At 41.2% G+C, this 22,053-nt stretch overlaps 1 protein-coding gene across 1 annotated transcript; it reads left to right on the top strand.

Moving 5' to 3' along the window:
- Positions 1 to 1,902: 1,902 nt before the first annotated feature.
- LOC133469783 (vesicular glutamate transporter 1-like) lies at positions 1,903 to 13,852 on the top strand. Its single transcript, XM_061757305.1, has 14 exons — positions 1,903 to 2,116; positions 2,211 to 2,362; positions 7,842 to 8,094; positions 8,636 to 8,754; positions 8,821 to 8,935; positions 9,094 to 9,181; positions 9,404 to 9,490; positions 9,763 to 9,899; positions 9,967 to 10,116; positions 10,709 to 10,841; positions 10,985 to 11,095; positions 11,249 to 11,376; positions 11,475 to 11,544; positions 12,614 to 13,852. The coding sequence occupies exons 2-14, from the start codon at positions 2,301 to 2,303 to the stop codon at positions 12,883 to 12,885; spliced, it is 1,725 nt and encodes a 574-aa protein (XP_061613289.1). The 5' UTR covers positions 1,903 to 2,116; positions 2,211 to 2,300; the 3' UTR covers positions 12,886 to 13,852.
- The last annotated feature ends 8,201 nt before the right edge of the window (positions 13,853 to 22,053 follow it).

Raw genomic sequence — 22,053 nt, forward strand, 5'->3', positions numbered from 1 at the left:
TCATATTACTGCGGCTTATTGAGCAGTTTTGACCGTCTGCATGACACAAACGTGGTCACGGATGGATTAAACTTGTATGTCAAGGCACCGCTGTATTTACAAAGAGAAGTTTGGACATGGACGGGATCGAGCCTTGCTGCGCCCCAAAAATGGTGCCAAAGCACTACTTTTCTATCACACTCAACCTCATGTTAGATGGGAGCACGCACACACCGGTCACCATCTGGAGTGCCTCTGAGTCACCCCAAATAAAGTTCAGCTGTTCTAGTCAGTACTAATGTGACTGGTGAATTCTGAACACAGCCGCAGTTGTAAGAGGGTGTACACACACACACACGTTTTGAAATTATATATCTTGGTTTTATGTCATAAAAGCCTGGCATTTGAACTGGGGTGTGTAGACTTTTTATATCCACTAGGGGTAAATAAGTGCCATAAATGTCTTGCAAAGTCGATGTCATTTCATCAGAGAAATGACTGCAAAGGGTCAGTTCCTAAAAAAAAAAAAAAAAAAAAGAAACATCATCTCATCCTCTAGATCATCTGGATCCAACGGGCTCTCCCCCGGCGTTCTTCCAAGCCTCCAGCGAGGCGGATGCGCTTCGAGCCGGCTACGGTTCCCTTTCGGAGTCGCCCTCCGTCATCTCTTTCCCCCCCTACCTGTCCCCCCCCCCTTCTGCCGTGCCCTTTCCTCCCCTCTTCGCCTCCTCGTCGTCCTCGCCTTGCTCCTCACGCTCGCTGAGAACCATCTCGGCTGAAGACCTGCAGCGGAGTTGTTTCTGAACGGCAAGTATACAAAATTTGGCCCGTGGAATTCCTTCTTTAATCCAGCCAGGAGTCGTGCACTTTAATATTTATTGCATTAACGTAGCATTTCCCCCAGAGAACGAGTGAAATTAATTTCTTCATGTGATGTGTTTTATTCCTTTATCTCACCATCAATCTATCTTGTCGCTATATTGACAATAGTTCTTTAATGTGACTCCTTTCGCCATCGCATACTTGATTTACTTTAATCGATGCAATGTGCGCTGTCAACATGAACTGTAGCATTTTTGTGTGATATGCATTTGTCGTCTAAATAAACAAGATTCCAGATGCTCATTCCCTCATTTCAATGGTCCACAATTCCAGCCAATACAACAATTTCATATAATTTACACGAGACAATAATTTTTTCACACACATAACATTTCAATTTGTACATGCAGTGGTACCTAAATAAAAGTTTGCAAAGAAACACTTCTTTAAGATGAAATGCATGTATTGTCCGAAAAAGTTAAATACAACTGAACTCTACTTATTGGGCAATCATTCTTTCGGTTACCACTAGAGGGAGTAGCGGTACCACATTTGGAGAATCACTGACCTTGAGATGATACCGATGACGGCACCGCCATTGTAGATAAAAGTGCAATCAATATTATCCAAGTCCACAAGTTTATATTTGGCAAAATCGAAAAAAGGGGGGTTGTGTGGTTTTTGTGATGAAATTACATTAAAGATAGACCCCACCCCCCTCCCCCAAATTAAACTCTTAATTGCTTAATTTATATTATTTAAAAAAAAAAAAAAAAAACATTAAAAAATGAACTCATTTGACTCTTCACAAAAAAATGGATGCAGATGCCAGTTTTTGTTTTCTTCTTACATTTGAACAATAAACATTGAAACATTCCCAGTGCCTCCTCCGCTCACCCCCCTTTTTGTTTTTCTCTTCTTGTCCTCCATGCGTTCACAGTCCTCCAGGAATAGCGCGCCGCTTAGTAGTGTGGGTGTGGGGGGGGGGGTGGGGGCAGCAGCGGAGTGGGAGGTAGTGACACGCCACACCTGAGACTCACTCTGTGGGTCCCACTCACTCGGGGGGGGGGGGGGGGGGGGGGGGTGAGATTAGGCTGCGGTAATCTGGACTCAGGAGTTTGGCCACACAGAGCTGGGCCATCGGCCATGACTCCCATCCATAGTTGCCTCCCGGGGGCATTCCACCTCCCTAGAACGTAAAATAAAATATTTATATACGTCTTTTTTTTGTATCTTTACAATTTTGAGGACACCGACAACAAAGTGACACTTGGACAATGTTTTTGAGCGCAATTTTGCTCCAAGGCAACTAGAGGTGGGTCGCCTTATCTGGATTGAAAGCATCTTTTTTTTTTTTTTTTTTTTTTTTTTGGGGAAGTGATTTTAATTTCTCTTCTTTAATTTTGAAGTTTGGATGCGTTAGTGGGATCCACGAGGCGCGTGCACCAGCACAGGGCTAAGCTGTCGGGAGCGCGCACGGGCTGCTGGACGTGTGAAGGATGGAGATCCGGCCGGACAGGTTTAAGGCCGTGGCTGCCAAAACTCTGGGCAAAATATATGGGTACGTACAATCAAAACAACAACTATTATCGTCTATATGTATCTCTTGAGAAAATGTCATGTGCAGACATATACATATATTTACAAATATCCATATGGGGAAAATGAAATAATGATGTCCCACAATTTAGTATTTAGAAAGTCAGGGTAGGTCCTTTAAAACAATGATACAATTAAAACCATAATTATTATCATCTATAAGTGCCTATTTGTGCTATGCAAAAACAAAAAAACATGTACAGACACGCACACATTTTTACATTTATTTCAAAATATCCATTATTGAGATAATGATGTCCCATGAGTGTGTGGATTTGTCTTTTTTTTTCTTTTTTTGCATTTGTCTCCATTGCATGGCCCCTCAATGTAAAGTATCCCATACAGCAAACCGCCATGAATAATTCATCACTTTGCAGTCATGCAATAGCTAAAAATGAAAAAAAAAAAAAAAGGAGACGCAAAGAACAAAAAAGGAAAATAGAACAAAGAAAGTACAAATTAAAGCTAAATCACAAAAAATGAGCATCAAAATGATACAAATAAGACTATTGTAAACAAAGTCCAGTTTATCTGAAAGATGATAATAATAATAATAATAATAGTCAGGAGTGATATGCATGCATTGCCATGATACAGCAATTTGTTTAATAATAGTGGCTGTCGAACTGCAGTGCATTGTACTGGATGGCGTTTCTCATATTTTGCTCATTTTATTCGGCCACACGAGAGATTTGTTGTCAGTGTGATGCAGTCCAAGCTATGAAATTGAGAATCATGTACGTACTTCTTGTCGTTATTTTCTCAGATATTGTACAGGTGTACCTAATGTAAAGTCCTGTCATACTTTTTATATTAATTTAGCCAATTTTTGTTCTAAAATTGGATAATTAAAATGTATTCATTTGTATCTATTTTCTATTTGTTGATCTCCTTAACTTTTTCTTTTTTGATTAAAAAAAAAAAAAATAGTAAAATAAATCATTTGCATAATTGTTTTCATTTTATTTTATGAAATTATTGAATGACTGTATACTAAAAGAAAAATACAAAAATGCTAAAAAAAAAAAAAGTATTCATTTATTTTACCAAACAATCTGTGAATTAATCATAATTAAATTAATTATAGATTCAAAAAATACAACATGAGAAGGAATTATTATTTCATTATTCATCGAAATATTTGTATTTGCTTTCCATAGACACTAAAAAATAAAATAAAATACATTTTTGGACCCATCTTCCCATTTTAAAATTTGAATGAGGCCCCTGAGCAACAAGATTTGCCCGTCAAAAACGGAGCAACATGCTATTAGTGACATGCACCCACTCATTATTATTACCAGTGTTTTATTTAGCATTTATTCATACACAGGACAAAAGATATCAGCAACACATCTAATGCAGCGGTGGGAAGTAACCAAGTCCATATACAGTACTTTGTTGAAAGCTTTAGTCCATTGAAAGCAATTATTATTGTTTTAGTCTTAATGGACGTGTCTAAAAAGACATCAAAATGCTTAATCGGACTGCTTCCCCCTTCCCTTCTCATGCAATGGACTAGTCCATCTACTTACTGCACGTGTGCAGACTCGGTTGAGGAAAGACAAGGTCGCAAAAGCAATTTATTGGCACAGTTGTGAGCAAAATGAAGCGCAGTTACCCCAGTAAAGCACAACAAACAGCGTTTTAAATCAAAACTATCAAAGGTTTGAAGCTTTTTTTTTTTTTTTTTCTCACCGTGACACCGAATGTGCGTAAGCGACAACAGCAAAAGCCGGACGACTTTGCCAGTAGACGTAGTAGCGGTGAGGAGGGTGACATGCGGGATGCTTTATCGGTATCGGTAGAAATGGTAAACGAAATCAGCTGTTGATGAAAGTTCTATGCAATGACAGCGAAAGCGTTGCGGCGATTCACTTGTTGGGTAACAATCCTCAGGAAGCATTTTCGGTGGCGAAAATACAACTTTTTTTTTTTTTGTCAGTGCAGTACATGCATGTCCAGGCCCCACAAGTAGGTTTTGATTTAGATTTTTGTTTATTTCATTTTCTGACGACTTTCTTCTTTCATTCCCTACTTTTGAAAACAGATGTTTCTACTTTCTGCTCCTTTCTTTTGTTACTTTGTCCACCGCCCACGGGTGATGAGATACAAAATATGTAAATAGGGTAAGTTTTAGTCAAATATGATTGAGATGTTAATTGATTGAGATGTTGGGCTATTTTAAGGTGGATTTGCTTCTTTATATGCAAGTTAATAAAAGAGGAAACTCTTTTGTGTACTGAGTTTTTTTTCTTCTCCCTTTTTTAAATTGAGAGTAAAAAAATTATAATAATTGTACTTTTGTACTGACGTACATTTGAAGGTTTGTCTTTTTTTTTTTTTACTTTTACTTAAGTACAGGAGTTAAATCAAATACTTCTACTTTAAGCAGCCATTTTTTTTTCTACTGAAGTCACCGGTGTCAAACTCATGGCCCGGGGGGCCAGATCTGGCCCGCCGCATCATTTCATGTGGCCCGCGAAAGAAAATCTTATGCCTCGACTTCACGTCTCTTGCTAAAATACCAAAACTGCAGATTGAGATATTGCAAGCATTTCTTTCTTTTTATTCTATTTTTTTTAACCAATTCTCCTTTAAAATAAATTGAAAAAAGTATTACTGAAAATGTATCAAAGTTTTTTTACTGACCTCTGATTTCAAAACTAGTTATCTGTTAATTTGTTGTAACTATGCAATAATATTTGGGGATCATACATTTCTGTGTGTTCATAGTAAGACTGTTGAATACCACTTGTTTTCGGACTGATAGCAGTACAAGTACTCACCGATACCAATACGACGAGTACTTTATAACATATATATATATATATATAACATTTCAATTCGCACAATGACAGATAATTGTCAACGAAGATCTTTCTTTCTGACCCACATAATGATTCACCGATGTGTCAAAGGTCACAGTGTAGTGTAGTGCCAACTACTGCCGAGTAGGACTTTGTCAGATTTTGATTTGTTGATTTGCTGCTGGTATCGGCAGCCTTCGCAAGTACCCTCTACCGTGAAAGGAGGCCGGTATCGGCCCGATGCCGACACCTGGTACCGGTACTCGCCCATCCCTAGTTCAGTCATAACGGGCCCTCCGAGGTAAACCATACCTACGATGCGGCCCACCGCAAAAATGAGTTTGACCCCCCCTGACTTAAGTAGAGAGCGTGAGTACTTTGATCTGATGACGGAACATGGCAGCGGCTTAAGGAAACTTGCGGTGGATCTCTGAGCCGGTGTGGGCGAGAGTGAGTGTGACCAGTCGGGTATTGATGCGCTTCCTTTTCTGTCTTTCTGCGCGGGATTTGATCGAGCGTCTAAACACTTAAATCCTCTCCCGAAATAGCCTCCCTCCGCTCCAAGCTGTCGAGCCACGTAAATCCCCCGCGGGGCCCGTACGCCGAGGCCGCCTCCCCCTCCGTACTGTGTATAGTTCGCCGTGGTGGAGCCCCTCCCCTTACAGGTGCAGGATTAGGCCAGCGGACCAATAAGGGGACACTTCCTCCTGCGGTTTACGTGCCCGCTCTCGCTTTCGTGCGTAACACGCTCACCCAGCCGCACGCCACACCGGATGAAGGAAGTGGGGCCAGACCTTAAGTCAATGTAGGCCTTGTGATTAATGAGGTGGCAAAAGTACTCGCACGTTGTACTTAAGTAGCCTTCCTTTGGCTTTTGAGGTTGTCCGTGCGAGATGAAAGAAAGAAAGTATCAGATCCAGACACGTGCTATTAGATAGTACGGCAACAACAACAACAAAAAAAACACTTTGGTAAAAGAAAAATGACTGATTCGACTTCTATAAAAGTAAAAAATTGAAAAAATCTCAGACTGAAATGTACTGAAGTACAAAAGTGAAAAGCCATTTGAATGTTTTTTTTGTTTTTGTTTTTTTTTTGCTGTCACAATGCCACCTTTAGTAACTTGGATGATGAAAAAAAAAAAACCTAGAAAAATATCTTCCACCTTTAGTAACCTACATAGTGTTCATACTGAAAAGACGATGTTTTTTTTTTTTTTTTTTTTTAATGCTATCAAAACAACTAGTTGCCATAGCTTGCTAATGTAAACAGAGTGGCAAAAAAAAGATACATTAAATTAGGTCATGATAGCTACTGGAGGAAAAAAACAAAAACAAAACAAAAAAACCTTGATTAAATGTCAACCTTTTAAAAATCTACTTAAATACAGAAATAAGGTACTTGAACGAGGTTTACTTCCCACTTACGACGTCAAATAATTATATATTATTAATATATAATAATAATTATTATGTAGAAACAGTTAAAATGTTTTTTTTAATAAAAACAAAAAATAAAAAATTTTTTGGGGGGGGGGGATTGTCACACAAATTTTTTTTTTTTAATTATTTATTTATTTATTTTATTTTTTTTTTCCTTATAAACACAAGGTGAAGTGTCCCCCTCGGTAGAAAAAACCTTCGATATCCCTGCCATAGGCTGATTGAAACACAAGAATATTTAGGATGAATCCGATTGTCGTATGATCAACATTCTTCCGTTCGGATCATTTTTTCCGTGTGTGTGACGAGCGCCGGGTTGTGTCCTCATATCGGAGCAACGGAGGGAAGCTCAGGGAACCTGCAAGGATTACAGCGGATTGTCTTTAATTCACGGTCAAGCCATGACAAGTCATCGCAGCAAAAACAATATACACTATGCACTATAGTGTAAAAATACACTATACTTCTATTGCGGAATAAACTGATAGAGTATGAGTCAGCGGCGTTTGAGAAGGAAAGGACAGGGAAAAAAAGGTGGCGAGAAAGACAAAAATAGTTCAAGGCATCCAAAGGTATTAATAATTCATGCTTGAGAATCTATTAATACTTGATCAGCATCAATGACTGTAAGAATCCGGAGTCACTCAAAGAACTCCACGTTTGTAAGAACCCCTTCGCATTTCACTGCTCGCAACAGGACACTTTATTAGGCACAGTAAGTAAGTGCGTCACAAAGTGAAAGAAGACGTTCATACAGTGGATATAAAAAGTCTACACACCCCATTCAAATGGCAGGTTTTTGGTCATTCATTTAGCAACATTTTCCCCCACCATTTATGTGAACTATAACGTAGAACTCAACCGAAAAAAAATAAAAGACAAATATTTTCGAGAGCTGAATTTACGTGGTTGCACAAGTGTGCACACCCTCTTATAACTGGGGATGTGGCTGTGTTTAGAATTAACCAATTACATTACAATGCCTCTGATTAACGCCAAATCAAGTTGAGGTGTTCTAGTAGGCTTTTTTTTCCTGACAGATTTGTGGTCACATCTTACAGCGCAGGCCAGCCGTACAGGCTGCACACACGGTTCTCCGAAAGGGGGGGCAACGCGTGCTCGCTTCAAGCTGTTTATCTGTCACTCCCAGTTGAAGTCGACTGTCAAAATGCGTTCACTTCGGCCGCAGAGCTCTCGAGAAGAAGCAGGAGAACGGCGAGACCATCGAGCTGTCGGCCGAGGGTCGCCCGGAACTGGCGGAGGAGAAGGAGATGCCCGTGGTCGACTGCACGTGCTTCGGCTTGCCGCGGCGCTACATCATCGCCATCCTCTCCGGCATCGGCTTCTGCATCTCCTTCGGCATCCGCTGCAACCTGGGCGTGGCCATCGTCAGCATGGTCAACAGCCACACCGTCTACAGGGACGACAAGGAGGTCATAGTGGTGAGTAGGGGAAAGGATGCTATGTTAACACTCCTGTTGGTGTACGTGCAATGCTAACTAACGCACAGTGCAAAACGCCATAGACAGGCTAACAAAACTAGCATCCATGTCACGGTGTTATAAACCTTTAAGCAACAGATATTTGAGCATAAATGTGCAGCAACACCTCGACAGACAAATCAAGAATAATCTGTCATATATTCTTTATCATCTGCGGAGAATGGCTAATGTTACTGCAGTTTCCAGAGCACTTGTGACTGCCGTCTTCGTGTATATATATATATACAGTAAATATCGCTGACTTTTTTGCACGCATCAATACTATTGGTGAGTCCCCATGTGGGCCTGTTATTTTTCAAAAGTATTGACCAATATAAAGCGTTGAAAATGGCTGGCTCTCTTGGACGATAGAATAATAGAATGTTAATGGCTCAACAAACACGCCGCTGCGGATTTTCTCACTTTGCAATTTGGTCAACTGTTGATTTGTCGTTGGTCGGAATGGTAACCCAACCCCCACCCCCACCCGGTGTCTCCACAGAAAGCTCAGTTCGACTGGGATCCCGAGACGGTGGGAATGATCCACGGATCGTTCTTCTGGGGTTACATCGTGACGCAAATTCCCGGAGGGTTCATCTGTCAAAAGTTTGCCGCGAACAGGTTGGCGCCTGACTGGCGGCGTCTATTTGAAGGACTTCTTGCTATCCTGTCTTCTTCTTCTGGCAGGGTGTTTGGCTTTGCCATCGTGGCCACTTCGTTCCTCAACATGCTCATCCCAGCGGCGGCTCGCATGCACTTTGGCTGTGTCATCATTGTCAGGGTGTTCCAAGGCCTTGTGGAGGTGACGCGCTCTTTTCGTCTCCGCGTACACTGGCGGGGTGATTGCGAATGGGACACGGGGTCTGCCCTATTTGAACCACGGCTCTGTATTATATATAAAATTCCAGTCATCTATGTACGCATCGAGTTAATGTGTCCCCTTCTGTTGTCACCCTGCAGGGCGTTTCATACCCGGCCTGTCATGGCATTTGGGCCAAATGGGCGCCTCCTCTCGAACGAAGTCGCCTAGCTACGACTGCCTTTTGTGGTACAATTTATTCATTTATTGTGTTTTTTTTTTTGGGACACTCAAAGATGCCACAAGATGGCGGATAATCTAAGATCAATACATTTGTGGGACATTTCAGTTTTTCAACTATTAATGATGAATTAACGGTGAACATTTCGGGGGCGCGTCAAATACATTTTTTGGGCGAGGGTTTACTCTTGTAGTATATTTTGAACTGTGACATTCTGTTTTATTTGTCAGGTTCTTATGCGGGCGCTGTGATTGCCATGCCATTAGCTGGAATCCTGGTCCAGTACTCGGGATGGTCCTCAGTCTTCTACGTCTATGGTGAGAGCATTTTTTTTAATCTCCGGCTAATTATTATTACTTACGTGATCGATTTTGTTTCATCATTGTTTCATGTTGGCGCATTTGTGGATGGACTATGAAAAATAGAATCTGTCAACGTACTAAATGCCCAAACGGCTTTCCGTAAGCAGACGCTTTGAAAAATCTGCTTGTTTTGAACGTTTTCCATCCTTTCTTTTGGGATTTGAATACAATTTCTGCCGAGGGGCAGCAAAATCCTTTGCTGTTTTTGAGCTGCTCCCACCCACCAGGATGTTTCGGCGTCATGTGGTACTGCTTCTGGATCATGGTGTCTTACCAAAGCCCCGCCGCCCATCCCACCATCACGGAGGAGGAGAGGAAATACATCGAGGAGAGCATCGGCGAGTCGGCTCAACATTCGGTGTCGGTGCGTCCGCCTCGTTGTGTTGTTCGGCCAACGGACGGCAATGCGCTGCGCTTGTGCTGTGCTCCAGAAATTCAACACGCCGTGGCGGGCCTTCTTCACATCCATGCCGGTCTACGCCATCATCGTGGCAAACTTCTGCAGGAGCTGGACCTTCTACCTTCTCCTCATCAGCCAGCCCGCCTACTTCGAGGAGGTCTTCGGCTTCGAGATTAGCAAGGCCGGTCTTCCAAACTTCACTTTCCCCTCTTTCACCCTGCTATCCAATAGAATAGAATAACGTACAATAGATCACCTTCACGAGGATCCTTAATAAGCATGTCAGAGTTGACTAGTGCAGCTTAGTAGCTTACTAGTAAGGTTCAGATGCAAACTAGTGGACCAATACATGCTCAAACAGCTTTCAATAAAGGATGTATTCAATATCCTTGATAAGGAGGCTACTAGTGCGTGACACGTGCCTATTAGTTGGGCCTCGTAGTCTTGTTTGCTTGTGCAGCGGAGTAGTTTACTAGCGCGACATCATGTAACATTCTTTTTGGTTCTTCTTCTCAGTTCAAGTATTTTGTTAAATTAATAAAAAGAAAATGGGGAAGTGTTTTGTGTGCAGTTATTATTATTTTTTTTTTTAAACAAAATGTCAATTTTTACTTTTGTGTTGAAGTCCATTTCAGAGTCTGTACTTTTAATTTGTTTTTATTTTTTTTACCTTTACTTACTACTCCTACTTTGACTTGCAATACAGAGCGTGAGTGCTTTTCCCGGCTGCGCTCATTTCTGCGGCTCTCCTTTCTGTGTTGCGGCGGCCGCAGGTGGGAATCGTGTCGGCTCTCCCCCACCTGGTCATGACCATCATCGTGCCCATCGGAGGCCAGCTTGCCGACTACTTGCGCTGCAACCGCATCATGACCACCACCAATGTCAGGAAACTGATGAACTGCGGAGGTAAGCAGAGCAAAGTACCGCATTATCCCGTCTTACGAATTCCATTCACTCCGCGACCGAGCTCGGAACTCAATTTACCGGTACTAGTAAATCAATTGCCACGGGCGATGAGGTCGTCGCTCACTCGTCGTCGTTGTGTTCAGGCTTTGGCATGGAGGCCACGTTTCTGCTGGTGGTGGGCTTCTCCCACACAAAGGGCGTGGCCATCTCCTTCTTGGTTCTCGCTGTGGGATTTTCAGGTTTTGCAATCTCAGGTGAGGTCAACCATTTCATCAGCTAAGAATGTGGCAAAAGCAATCTTGTTTTGGGGACTCGTAGAATAGAAGAACCGATTCAAGTACCGATTCGAGTACCGATTCAATGACGTCTGAGTTTATCCCACTTGTGTGTGTGTGTGTCTGTTTTAGGTTTCAATGTCAACCACTTGGACATTGCTCCACGCTATGCCAGTATCCTCATGGGCATCTCCAATGGGGTGGGCACACTCTCTGGTATGGTTTGCCCACTTATAGTTGGTGCTATGACCAAACATAAGGTACGACACAACTGCAGCGTCATTTGCTTTTGTGTGCGTGCGTGCGCAGCCCTGAGCGAACCTCTCTTCTCCGCCTTCCTCTGCTTTTGTTTTCTCAGACACGTGAAGAGTGGCAGGGCGTGTTTCTCATCGCTTCTCTGGTTCATTACGGAGGCGTCATATTTTACGGTATGTGTATGCTGTACGTACTTCATTCCTTTCGAGTCGGCTAAAAGTTCAACTCGTGCGTTTCATTCGTATAGCACTTTTCCCAGAGGACTCGCAAAGTCCTTCAAATAGTTAAAAGTACGGTCATGCGTATATAAAATACAGAATCACAAAAAACATATCGTATTAACTATATTTTATTGTGACGTCAGTGGTATCGGGAAAGTTAATATTACATATTGGTATATGAATATAGTTATTGTGACAATAAAGTGCATCGCATATTGATACATGACATGTAATAATATATTTTATGTTACATATAGATAGTTGTAATAATAATAATAATAAAATATAAAGAAATAGAGATGTAAATGATAAGGTATGTGTAAGCGGGTAATTCCTTACCATTGTTTGTGTTGATTATTTATGTTCTTTAACTATTTTTTTGTGCTGTTGTTTTCAATTGTCTTTGTTTTTTTGTTTTCATAATTTACTGTATTGTATTGTTTATTTAAAAAAAAAAAAACTATTTAAATACACGATTGAAATAAAATGCTATAAAAACCATTTTTGAAAAACAATATTGTACAGTTAATACAATAATAAACATGAATCGAACAAATCAGCGTAAATAAAAATAATCTTTCTTACGTTGTGTTGAGGTTAAAAAAAACAATATTTCAAATGTAGGGAGTACGTGTAAAAAAAATAAAATAAAATAAAATCTGAAAATTGCCATAAGTAAAGCAGCTGAAAAATCTACTAACAGTGTCTGACAAAAGTGAGTACACCCCTCACATTTTTGCAAATATTTGATTATATCTTTTTGCACAGTGAACAGCTTGTACAGCAGCGTAATTTTGCTCTCGGTTCAAAATAACTCCTCACACAGTCATTAATGTTCAAACCGCTGGCAACAAAAGTGACGCCGACCCTATGTGGAAAAATGTCCAAATTGGCGTGGGCGCTCTCATTTTTGCAATGTTCTGTAGGTATAGTATCCAAGTATTTGACTTCCCACCACTGTCAAGCAGAGGTCTCCGGTGACGATCACGTGACCCCGCGGTGTGACCCTGTCGCCCCGCAGGCATCTTCGCCTCCGGGGAGAAGCAAGCCTGGGCCGAGCCGGAGCAGCTGAGCGACGAGAAGTGCGGCATCCTGGACGAGGACGAGCTGGCCGACGAGACCGAGGAGCTGTACCGTACCGCCGCCGGCGGCTACGGGGCCACCGCGCAGGGGGCCGACCCCAACGGGGGCGCGGGAGGGGGCTGGGTGTCGGACTGGGACAAAACGGAAGAGTACGTGCAGCCGGCCGGGAGCAACAATTACCTTTACGGCGGAGAAGAAGAGCTGACATAGAAAAGGAAGCGCACTGGGAATGTTTACAGCAACTGCGGCAGCTTCACTTGGCGGCGGGAGGAACTTTTCACAGGTTTCCGTTCCATGTGGAAACTTTTCTGCACAAGTCTGCCTGCAAATATAACTGCCTGCTTGACGAAGACTGCACAGTGGACATTAGTCAATGTACAATGTGTGTTTGTATGTGGTTGCATTGTGTCTTAGGCCTTAGAAGGCCCGTGTTTGTTCCTTCTTTTATTTATTGTAGAGATTTCTGATTGAACAAACAGGAGGTGGATCTCATTCGTATGCGTCGAGTAATCTAAAAACTGTTTTTTCGATGAAAGGTTTTGTTGGCCTCCGTGTGCACAATTTCAAGACATCTTGTGCCAATATAGCGATATCGAACGTTTGGTTCATGCTTTCGACACTAGTGGATAGTGTTCACACACGTCTCTGTGAGGTTTAAGTCAGGGGTTTGCAAACCTTTTGGGTCCAGGGAAGACGTTTTTCCCCATAATGCTAACGGCAATTTTGATGGCATTTCCACTGCGGCTCAGGGACTCACCTTACTGTCCTGCTACGGGCGCCGTAATCAATGGGATTATCCTGCACATCCATCTGCCACGAGGAGGAAGAAGATCACAGCATTGAACCTGTCATGTGTATTTGAACCTTGGCACACCATTGATGGGAAATGATAGCCTGTAGTGCAGTACTGTATGTAATAACTGTGTAATAATAATTGCATAACTGTACTACTACTGTACTCAGTTTCACGTACTCCTTTTGGCCAGCAGAGGCCGCAATTGCACAACTTTACCTTGACAAGGCAACACAATTAATTGTGTTGAATCGTGTTAACTTTGGAGTTAAAAACAAAACAAAAAAAGCTTTTCCTCCCTGTTACTGTTCTTCATTTGTGGCATATGAAAATCTTAAAGAGTAGATAATATAGCCTAACTACAATAAGAAACCATTTGTGTAACGATTTGCTCGTCTTTTATTTTTGTACTTTTCCCCTACTTGTAGTAGTATAACAATCTAATGACGGATGGCTCAGTGAGTGAAGAAGGGAAAATAAAAATGCAGCGAAAGTGAGTTTAATGAGCACAGGCAGGAAGAGACAGCAACTAGCAAGCCTCCTCTCAGTCCATGGATCTTTTTTTCTTTCTTTCTTTCTTTCTTTCTTTCTTTACTCTTCGGCTTAACTTGCTGATAGTGATGGAGGACAATCAGCTTTGTGAAGTCAACACTACAGTTCGTTGCTTGGACGTTGTCGGTATCTACCAATGACATTTAGGGGTGTACTTGGTAGTTTAATTAGTTTTAGGATTATGAGGGGGTCCTTGGACAAAATTGTGTACCCCAAACATGTGAGAACCCCTGCCATAAGTGACCCGAAGGTCCCGCAGTGATGTAGTAGCATGTATTAAGAGAAAACAAACTCCCCTCCATACCTACAGTAACTTGGTACGTTCCAGGTTCCCGCCTCCTCTTAACGGCTTTGACTTCTACCTTCTGATTGGCCAAGGAGACCAGGAAGTACACTAAGTAAAACATTTGAAATAATATGAAGAAAAATGATAAAAGAATAGCTATATTTGCATGAATGTACATGATTCATATGTGTTTTAATGTCATTAACCGTACTTGTTGCGGAAAATGCTAATGTTTGCTACTTTATAGGCAAATGATAATGCTAAAACCGAGTAGCTTTTAGCCTAGCTTAGCACAAATATTTCCAACTAGCCATTTAAACAAAACAAACTAATAATTACATCTTAAAACAAAAAGTCAAAATGTGCCAAACACTTTAAATACTAAAACTACTTTAATCCAGACATTTAAAATACTTACTTTTCCTAAGTACTACTTCCCCACATTTACTGAACATATTTTCTTTTTTTCGAGGAGAGGTCGGCACAAGAAGGCAGCCAAGGCAGTAGAAGGTGAGAACAAATTGTGTAATAGACACAAAGAAAAGTACACTATTAAAAGACAAAAGCCACAAAAGCTCTTACGGAGGTTCAGTTAGTAGATGTATATGCTGCCTTTAATAAGAGACCGCATATTGCAGGATTCATGCGCGTATAAGAGTGTACTTTTGGGCCTGTTAATGTATTTTCTCCAGCTTTCCTTTCCCGCTGTCCTCGTCCTTCCCTCTGATGAGCTCTAAAAGCGAGTGTTAAGTAGTCATAAGGGTGGCTTTCATTTGGCTACTTAAAGCTAGGACTGGCTGATAATGGCTTTAAAACAAAAATTGGATCAGATCCCCCATTTCCCCCCCCCCCCCAGGAAAAATATGATTTCAATCGATATTTCCATACACTGAAAATAAATAAATAACGATAACTACAGGTACATGCACAGATAGCCACTCGGTGATGCTCAAGTACCTTCTTCCCTTTTGGCAAGGATAAAAAAAAAAAAAGTGCTGTTTTTGCCGAAGCCCATTTTTTTCTTTTTCTTCATTCATCAATATTAAAAACAAAAAATACATCTCTGTTCTCAGTTTTACCCAACGTTTTTGAACACAAATGGTGCAGCAAGACATGTGGACAGACAATATAACAATACCCAAAAGGAATATGTTCTTGTATACCACACTTTTGAGAATCTAAATTTTCAGTGATTTGATTGATTGTCTACAGACATAAAGAAAGAAATATGAAAAAGCTTATGTACTTGTTGTCAGTGTTTAAATTATTTTTTTTTTAAATAGTGTGAACTGGGGAAAGATCAGAAGGAAATCACACTGTTTGATGGCGTGTGTGATTGATCCAGTGACTGAGATAATGAGCAAAATAATGAGAGTTAGATGGTGGAGCATCAGTACAGAGAGGAGAGAAAGAGAAAGCCAGCCAGCCAGCCAGCCAGCACCATGGTGGGGCACTGAAGAGGTGAAAGTGTGTGTGTGCGTGTGTGAGTGTGCGTGAGTGTGTGAGAGAGAGTGAAAAAGAGACAGACTGCACAATACAGTGGCTCAGGCTGCCTGACGACGATGCACATTTACTGACTGGAAGGCTTCATAATGGGGGAAAATGCTCAAAAAATCCCAATGTTTTCCCTAAACTAATCAACTGGATATTTATGATTTTTTTTTTTTTTTTTTTTGCTGTCTTTGTGGATACAACTTGAACTACAACACAAGCAAGTAAAAGGTATTTACTTTTCAATTATGTTCTAAAGTGAACTGAAATGTGATCAACTGTGATTTTTCAGTAATACATTTGTAAAGTGATGCCCTGTTGTGTGTTTTATTACTGTTATGTGGTTAAACTGCAAATAGTGAACAATTGGAGAAGCACATTTTTTATTTTATTTTTTGCTGCAAGGTGATTTGAGTGTGTAAGTCTTTTCTGCTGCTGGAATATGTGACAGAGGGAAAATGAGTCCTCTGGGGGCTGATTCATATGTTTTATGTAGGTGGGCACTACGAGTAAAGTGGGACAGAGACTTTAAATGATTACAAAGAAAAGTCTTTGTTAATTGCGCGACGTCCGCAACAAAACTGATTAATGCGCTCGTCTTTAGTGCTTATTTGTAATACACAGTATTCCCTTCCCTATGCAAGTCATGGTGAGCAAGTTTATCAATCTAAATGAGATTCACGTTTTGGGGACTAATTAAACCCTGTGGGACTAATTTCAAACATCGTACAGGAAATTTATCACCTTTTTTGTTTTTTTTCTTTTAATGAATGACAGTTGCCTACATTGGATTGATGTGCAACAGAAATCATGTTGAACAAATTAATGCAATACTTCAATGGCGTTGAATTGGACATTTGGGTGAATTCAGTATGCTCCCACCCTGAGGTTGAACGACTTCGACTAAATGATTTTCCGTAGTCGACTTTAATGACGTCGTTGATATATGACGTCGTTGATATATTTTCAGCACAGTACAGCGGCGCCCAAACTTTTTTGGTGCCACGCACCGGTTTCACTGAAGACATATTTCGACGGACCGGCGTAGAAACAAATAAAAACAAATGCTTACAAATACAACTCAGTATTACGCTATTTGTAATTTTTGCAATTAGCTATCAAAATAGCCAAACCTGGTGAGGTTAACTGCTATTCTCATCCAAAACCAGCATATATATATATATATAGCGGGCACGGTGGGCGACTGGTTAGCACATCCGCCTCACAGTTCAGTTCGGTTCAAATCCCGGCCTCACCTGTGTGGAGTTTGCATGTTCCCCCCGTGCCTGCGTGGGTTTTCTCCGTGTACTCCGGTTTCCTCCCACATCCCAAAGACATGCAGGGTAGGTTGATTGAAGACTCTAAATTGCCCGTAGGTGTGAATGTGAGCGCGAATGGTTGTTTGTTTCTATGTGCCCTGCGATTGGCCGGCGACCAGTTCAGGGTGTACCCCGCCTTTCGCCCGAAGATGGCTGGGATAGGCTCCAGCACGCCCGTGACCCTTGTGAGGATAAAGCGGTACAGAAAATGGATGGATGGAATATATTCTGGAGCTTTGGTCTTTCCTGGACATTGTCTTGCGATTCAGGACTTAAGTTTGTCCATTGTGCTTCTCTTTCCAAAGTCTCAGAAAGAACTAGTTTCTCCCTAGGACCTCTTAGCCCAATCCTATGTGACATCGTTGTGACATGGAGGTGATTATTTAAGATTACGAGTCATAAAATTATGATTTTTTGGGGGGGGGTAAAAATTCCTACTTTATGCTCATATTATTTCCAACATTATATTATATTCCTAATTAGCCTTGCGATTCTATGACTTTATACTTTCCTTTTCGCAGTGTGGCTTAATAGTCATACAAACATGCATGCATATGCAGAAAAGTGTGTAACATTAGTGCTGCTTGTGTTGCATCTGTGTATTGTGCAATCTAATTGACTTTGCAAAGCCTCCTAAGACCACACGCTGCATTGCACAACAAGCAAAATTGGCTTCAAAAGCATTTCTTTTCTTTTTCCTTTTTGCAAGAGCGCTTCTCATGGGATTTATTCGAAGAGAAAAGAAACATAAACAAACAGGGCAATTTACAGCGCAGTGTGCCCGCCAAGATTAATGGCCTCTTCAGACACGCAAAACAATTGATCAAAATGGGAGAAAGGGACAGCTTTATCAACGCTTGAGTGATTATATGCAACATTTGAGTGTAATGCCAAAAGACAATGGGATTGTGACACAATTGTGAGGAAGATTAAAGAGCTTGGAAGAAAAAGGTTCAGAAGAGGGATGTCTTCCTTAAAGCACTTTGAGCAATTATTCAATATCATTGATATCCCGTTTAAGGTTCACGTCGACTCTAGTGTACCGTCGCTCTTTGACCTCTCTAGTAAGACAGCTCACCGCACTAGTAGAACGACTGTCTCTTACTAGTAATGTTTTTTTCCACTACTAGTGCCACCTTTGGCCTACTAACACTCAATCAAACCTCACTCGTAAACTACTGTGCTGCACTAGTAACACAAGTAACAGTAGTGGTATCGGGCCGATTCCAGCCACCGACCAATATCTGACATTAAGTCAGTCCTCCTCGCCAGTACTATGCAGTAGTAAGTGGGGGGGGGAAACGTGACTAGTTAGACACAGTCGTTCTACTAGTGCTCCCTAGTGATTCTTTTAGTGCTCCCTAATTGTTCTACTTGTGTGCTTAATCGTTTTACCAGTGACAATAAAGAGCGTACTAGTACCTGGAGCTTATTCTGGATATCAAGGCTATCGAATAAATCGAAACAAACGGCTCTCAGTTCAAACAGAAATTAGTAGTGTAAAAAATGTTACTAGTAAGATAGTCTTTCTACTAATGTGCTGAATTGTCTTACTAGTGAGGACAAAGACCATACTAGTAGATGAACCATAAGATGGATAACAACAATATTAAATAAACTCTTAAATGGCTTTCTAAACATAGCGTAGTGGAATAACATTATGAGTAAGATCTGAATTTTTCTTAGTAGTGTGGACAAAGAGCGAACTAGTACATGGACCTTGAACCGGATCTCAAAGGTATCTTCGTAAATGCTCAAACTTCTTTCCATAAGCAGGGGTCAATAAACTGTCCTGACAGCGCAGCTTATATGTAGAATAGCAATGGTGCGGACAGACATGCCGAGAGAATATTTCCAGCGACAGCTGCGGAAGAGTCCGACCGACTTTGCTCTTATTAGCTGCAACCTGCAGCCCAGTCAAGCAGAAATGCAAAGAATCATGCCAAGATGCTCCCACACTCGCTCTCACAGGGGGATTAAAGTGGGCTACAGCTGGATGGCTCTACTAAGAAGCACTATCAGAGGGAAACAGCCATTAACGCAAAGAGAGAGACCGCCTTTGTGAAAATGTTCACATTCGACAACGAGGATTATGATTTTGAATGAATTTATAAGCTCCTCGTTGTTGTGTTCATTAAGACCAAAGGAGACGGATGCTGTTTCCACGGCTTCCATCACATACGGGTGGAGTCCCCCTGCGGAGATCTGGCAGCCTTAAAAACAGCAAACTGCACATACACCATTAAATTGACGCAGACAAGCTCCAGATTTTTGTTTTATTGACACTATTTGGACTGAAAAAAAAACCAACTGCATTTCTAAAGGGCTTCTTATTTGAGCTGAGAACGCCTTTTAAAGCCGTAGAGCAACGATTCCGAACTCAACACACTCGTAAGTCAAGGTAGCACTGTAATTGTAACAGTTGTGCTCCCAGGAGCCCCCTACTGTTGTAAAGAGGTACTCATAAGGAAGGAAAAGAAACCATACCGTATATTAGGCGAGGGTAAAATGATCAATGAATCGATGCATTGCAATATTCCCACCCCCAATTCAATTCAGCAACTCCTCTGAATCGAATCGAAGCTTTTTTAGGCTTTAATTTTTTTTTTGTGCCTGTACTGAACTGTCATGTTTTTTTAAATTTTGTACGCCATTATTATTATTGTGAAAATGTTCTTTTACAGATGTTTTAGTGCTCAAAAATGTGAGTTAGCATACCAAGTATGTTCAAACGGGTATAACAAATACATATTTAAAAATTGTCACCCGGTACTCTAATTATATGTGCATTTCTACTTCTTACTTCTTACTGACTTTAAAGCATTTAAATATTGAATCACAACCTAAGGAATCCAAATCTCATTGAATCATAACCTAAAGAATCAAAATCAATCAAATGTAAGATTCTTCACAATACCTATCTCTAATGTACCTTACGTATATTTATAAAATATGTCTGTTAATCATATCACAGGCACAAAATTATTATTTTAATTGAATTTCATTTGAAGATTCACCCTGTGGCAGGCATCATAAATTATTGACTCATATAGTGAAGTCAGAGAGGTTGTGAAATACTAGAATATTTATAATAGGCTTAGCGATATTAATTTGCTATATCGATATTTTATCTTACCCAAGTGATGAAGGCGATCAAGAGTTGCCATGGCAATAACAGAGCCACTATAATATTTATATACATGTAGCTTTAAAGCTGTTCTACAAAGGCTACAAGTAGTGTAAATATTTGGTGAATTAATAATAATACATCAAAGATTTATGGTCGCATGGTTTTATACAGTAGCTATGATTAGTGTTAGTGTAACGAACAAGCTGTCGACATATTTTCCTTGCTTTCATGTTAGCTTCAGCCCGTGTTACCATGGCGACGTGGCTTCTCAACATGTGAGGAGCTGTATGTAGTAGCATAGTGACCACTTATTCACACTTTTTTCCCTCTCTTGATTCACGTTAACAGAACATTTTAGGTGTGGAGAATGTAAGTGTTTGATCGCTTTGGTTTCCGCTGCTGTGAATTTGATAATTTGATGTGATGGTGATAAGCATGGTAGATGCTTCCTTGCATTGCATTACACCACATTACACGGTAGGTGTGCAAAGCGTAATGGAGCCCGACAGCCACTGTGGCGTGGTCGTCAGTCTGGCGGCCATGCCTAACAGCTTTTATTAGCATCTCAGTGACTGTTGTCGCTCAGTGTTACCTTTATGTGAGTGGACGCGCCAGGTAAGTGAACCTGTTACTGCAGGACACTTTTATTTGTGGCTGTTCCTCCGCAGTGAAATCCACACTGTAGCCTTAAGAAAACTCGCTCTCATTACTGTGTGTCTTACAAGCTTGCTTGTCCGTGGCCGCTTTTATCATTTTAAGGTCTTTAGTTCAGCGCTCTTGGATATGTATACAGTGAAGGCCTGCATATTATTTTTGGGTGGAACCCATCCTCTGTTAGGTTTTGTGCTCAGATCAAAGCAATGTTGAATACAAAATATTGCCGAGGAACCATCTGGTGGCATCTTGGCGTTCACCGAGTGAGGGGAGGTGTTTCATTTAGTCAGGCCGTAGCCTTGTCTAATAGAAAAAAGTGCTTTGCCGGCATCTTCACTGTACTCTACATCAGTGATTCCCAACCACTGTCGAGAGAAATGATCTGGTGTGCCATGGGAAATTATACAATTTCACTTTAAATTGGGGTTAAATTAGTTCTGATAGGGGGAGTTTCTGGGTGTGAGCTGTGGCTAACAGCAGCTGCTGCATGAGTGTGACTGCTCTCTCAGTGTTCAACTCCCTGCTGAAAAGTGCATCGGAGACTGTGGCTCTCCTTTCCCACATGCAAGAGTAAGTTTACTGTAAAAATCCATTAGACATTTTCACATATAAAAACAAGATATAGCTGGGGCTTGACGAAGGAATGCTAAAGGGGCCAAAGATTGCTGTGAATGGCAAAAAAATTGCAAATGTTGAAGAGAAATAAAGCAGATGAAGATGAAGCTTGTATTTAAAGCGTTTGGGCAAATAGTAAACGTGATAATGACAACCAAATGTGATCTACAATGAGTCCTCCCCAGCCCATCCAGCCAAGTTTAGCCTAAACGAGGCCTTCGGCGCCTGATCCAGCTGACCCAATTATATGCAGTCTGAAGGGAAAGATAGCCCACTTACAACAACACGAGACGGCCAGCCAAGCTCGGGCTGCCTGGCCTGCCACAGGGCTTCCATACACGCCTTTTTTTTTTTTTTTTTTTTGACAAAACAGACACGTATGAGGCTCAGTCTCGTGCGTGTTGCTAGCTGGGCATAACCTGCCAGGTGAGCCTTTTCCCTAAAAATAACCGTCCTTGGTGAGCTGAGGATATGGAAGACTGAGCTGGAGGGCAACTCAGAGATACAGCATGTTTATTTTGATCAGGACATCCAGGGG

The sequence above is a fragment of the Phyllopteryx taeniolatus genome, chromosome 19 (assembly GCF_024500385.1).
Source record: "Phyllopteryx taeniolatus isolate TA_2022b chromosome 19, UOR_Ptae_1.2, whole genome shotgun sequence".
In the NCBI taxonomy this organism is placed as follows: Eukaryota; Metazoa; Chordata; class Actinopteri; order Syngnathiformes; family Syngnathidae; genus Phyllopteryx; species Phyllopteryx taeniolatus.

What these genes read in the sequence shown, in the direction of transcription:
- LOC133469783 (XM_061757305.1), top strand. Translation starts at nt 2,301, where the DNA reads ATGGAGATCCGGCCGGACAGGTTTAAGGCCGTGGCTGCCAAAACTCTG. An exon ending in ACTCTGGGCAAAATATATGG is followed by an intron (nt 2,363 to 7,841) that starts GTACGTACAATC and finishes CTTCGGCCGCAG; the next exon opens with AGCTCTCGAGAAGAAGCAGG. An exon ending in GTGCTATGACCAAACATAAG is followed by an intron (nt 11,377 to 11,474) that starts GTACGACACAAC and finishes TTGTTTTCTCAG; the next exon opens with ACACGTGAAGAGTGGCAGGG.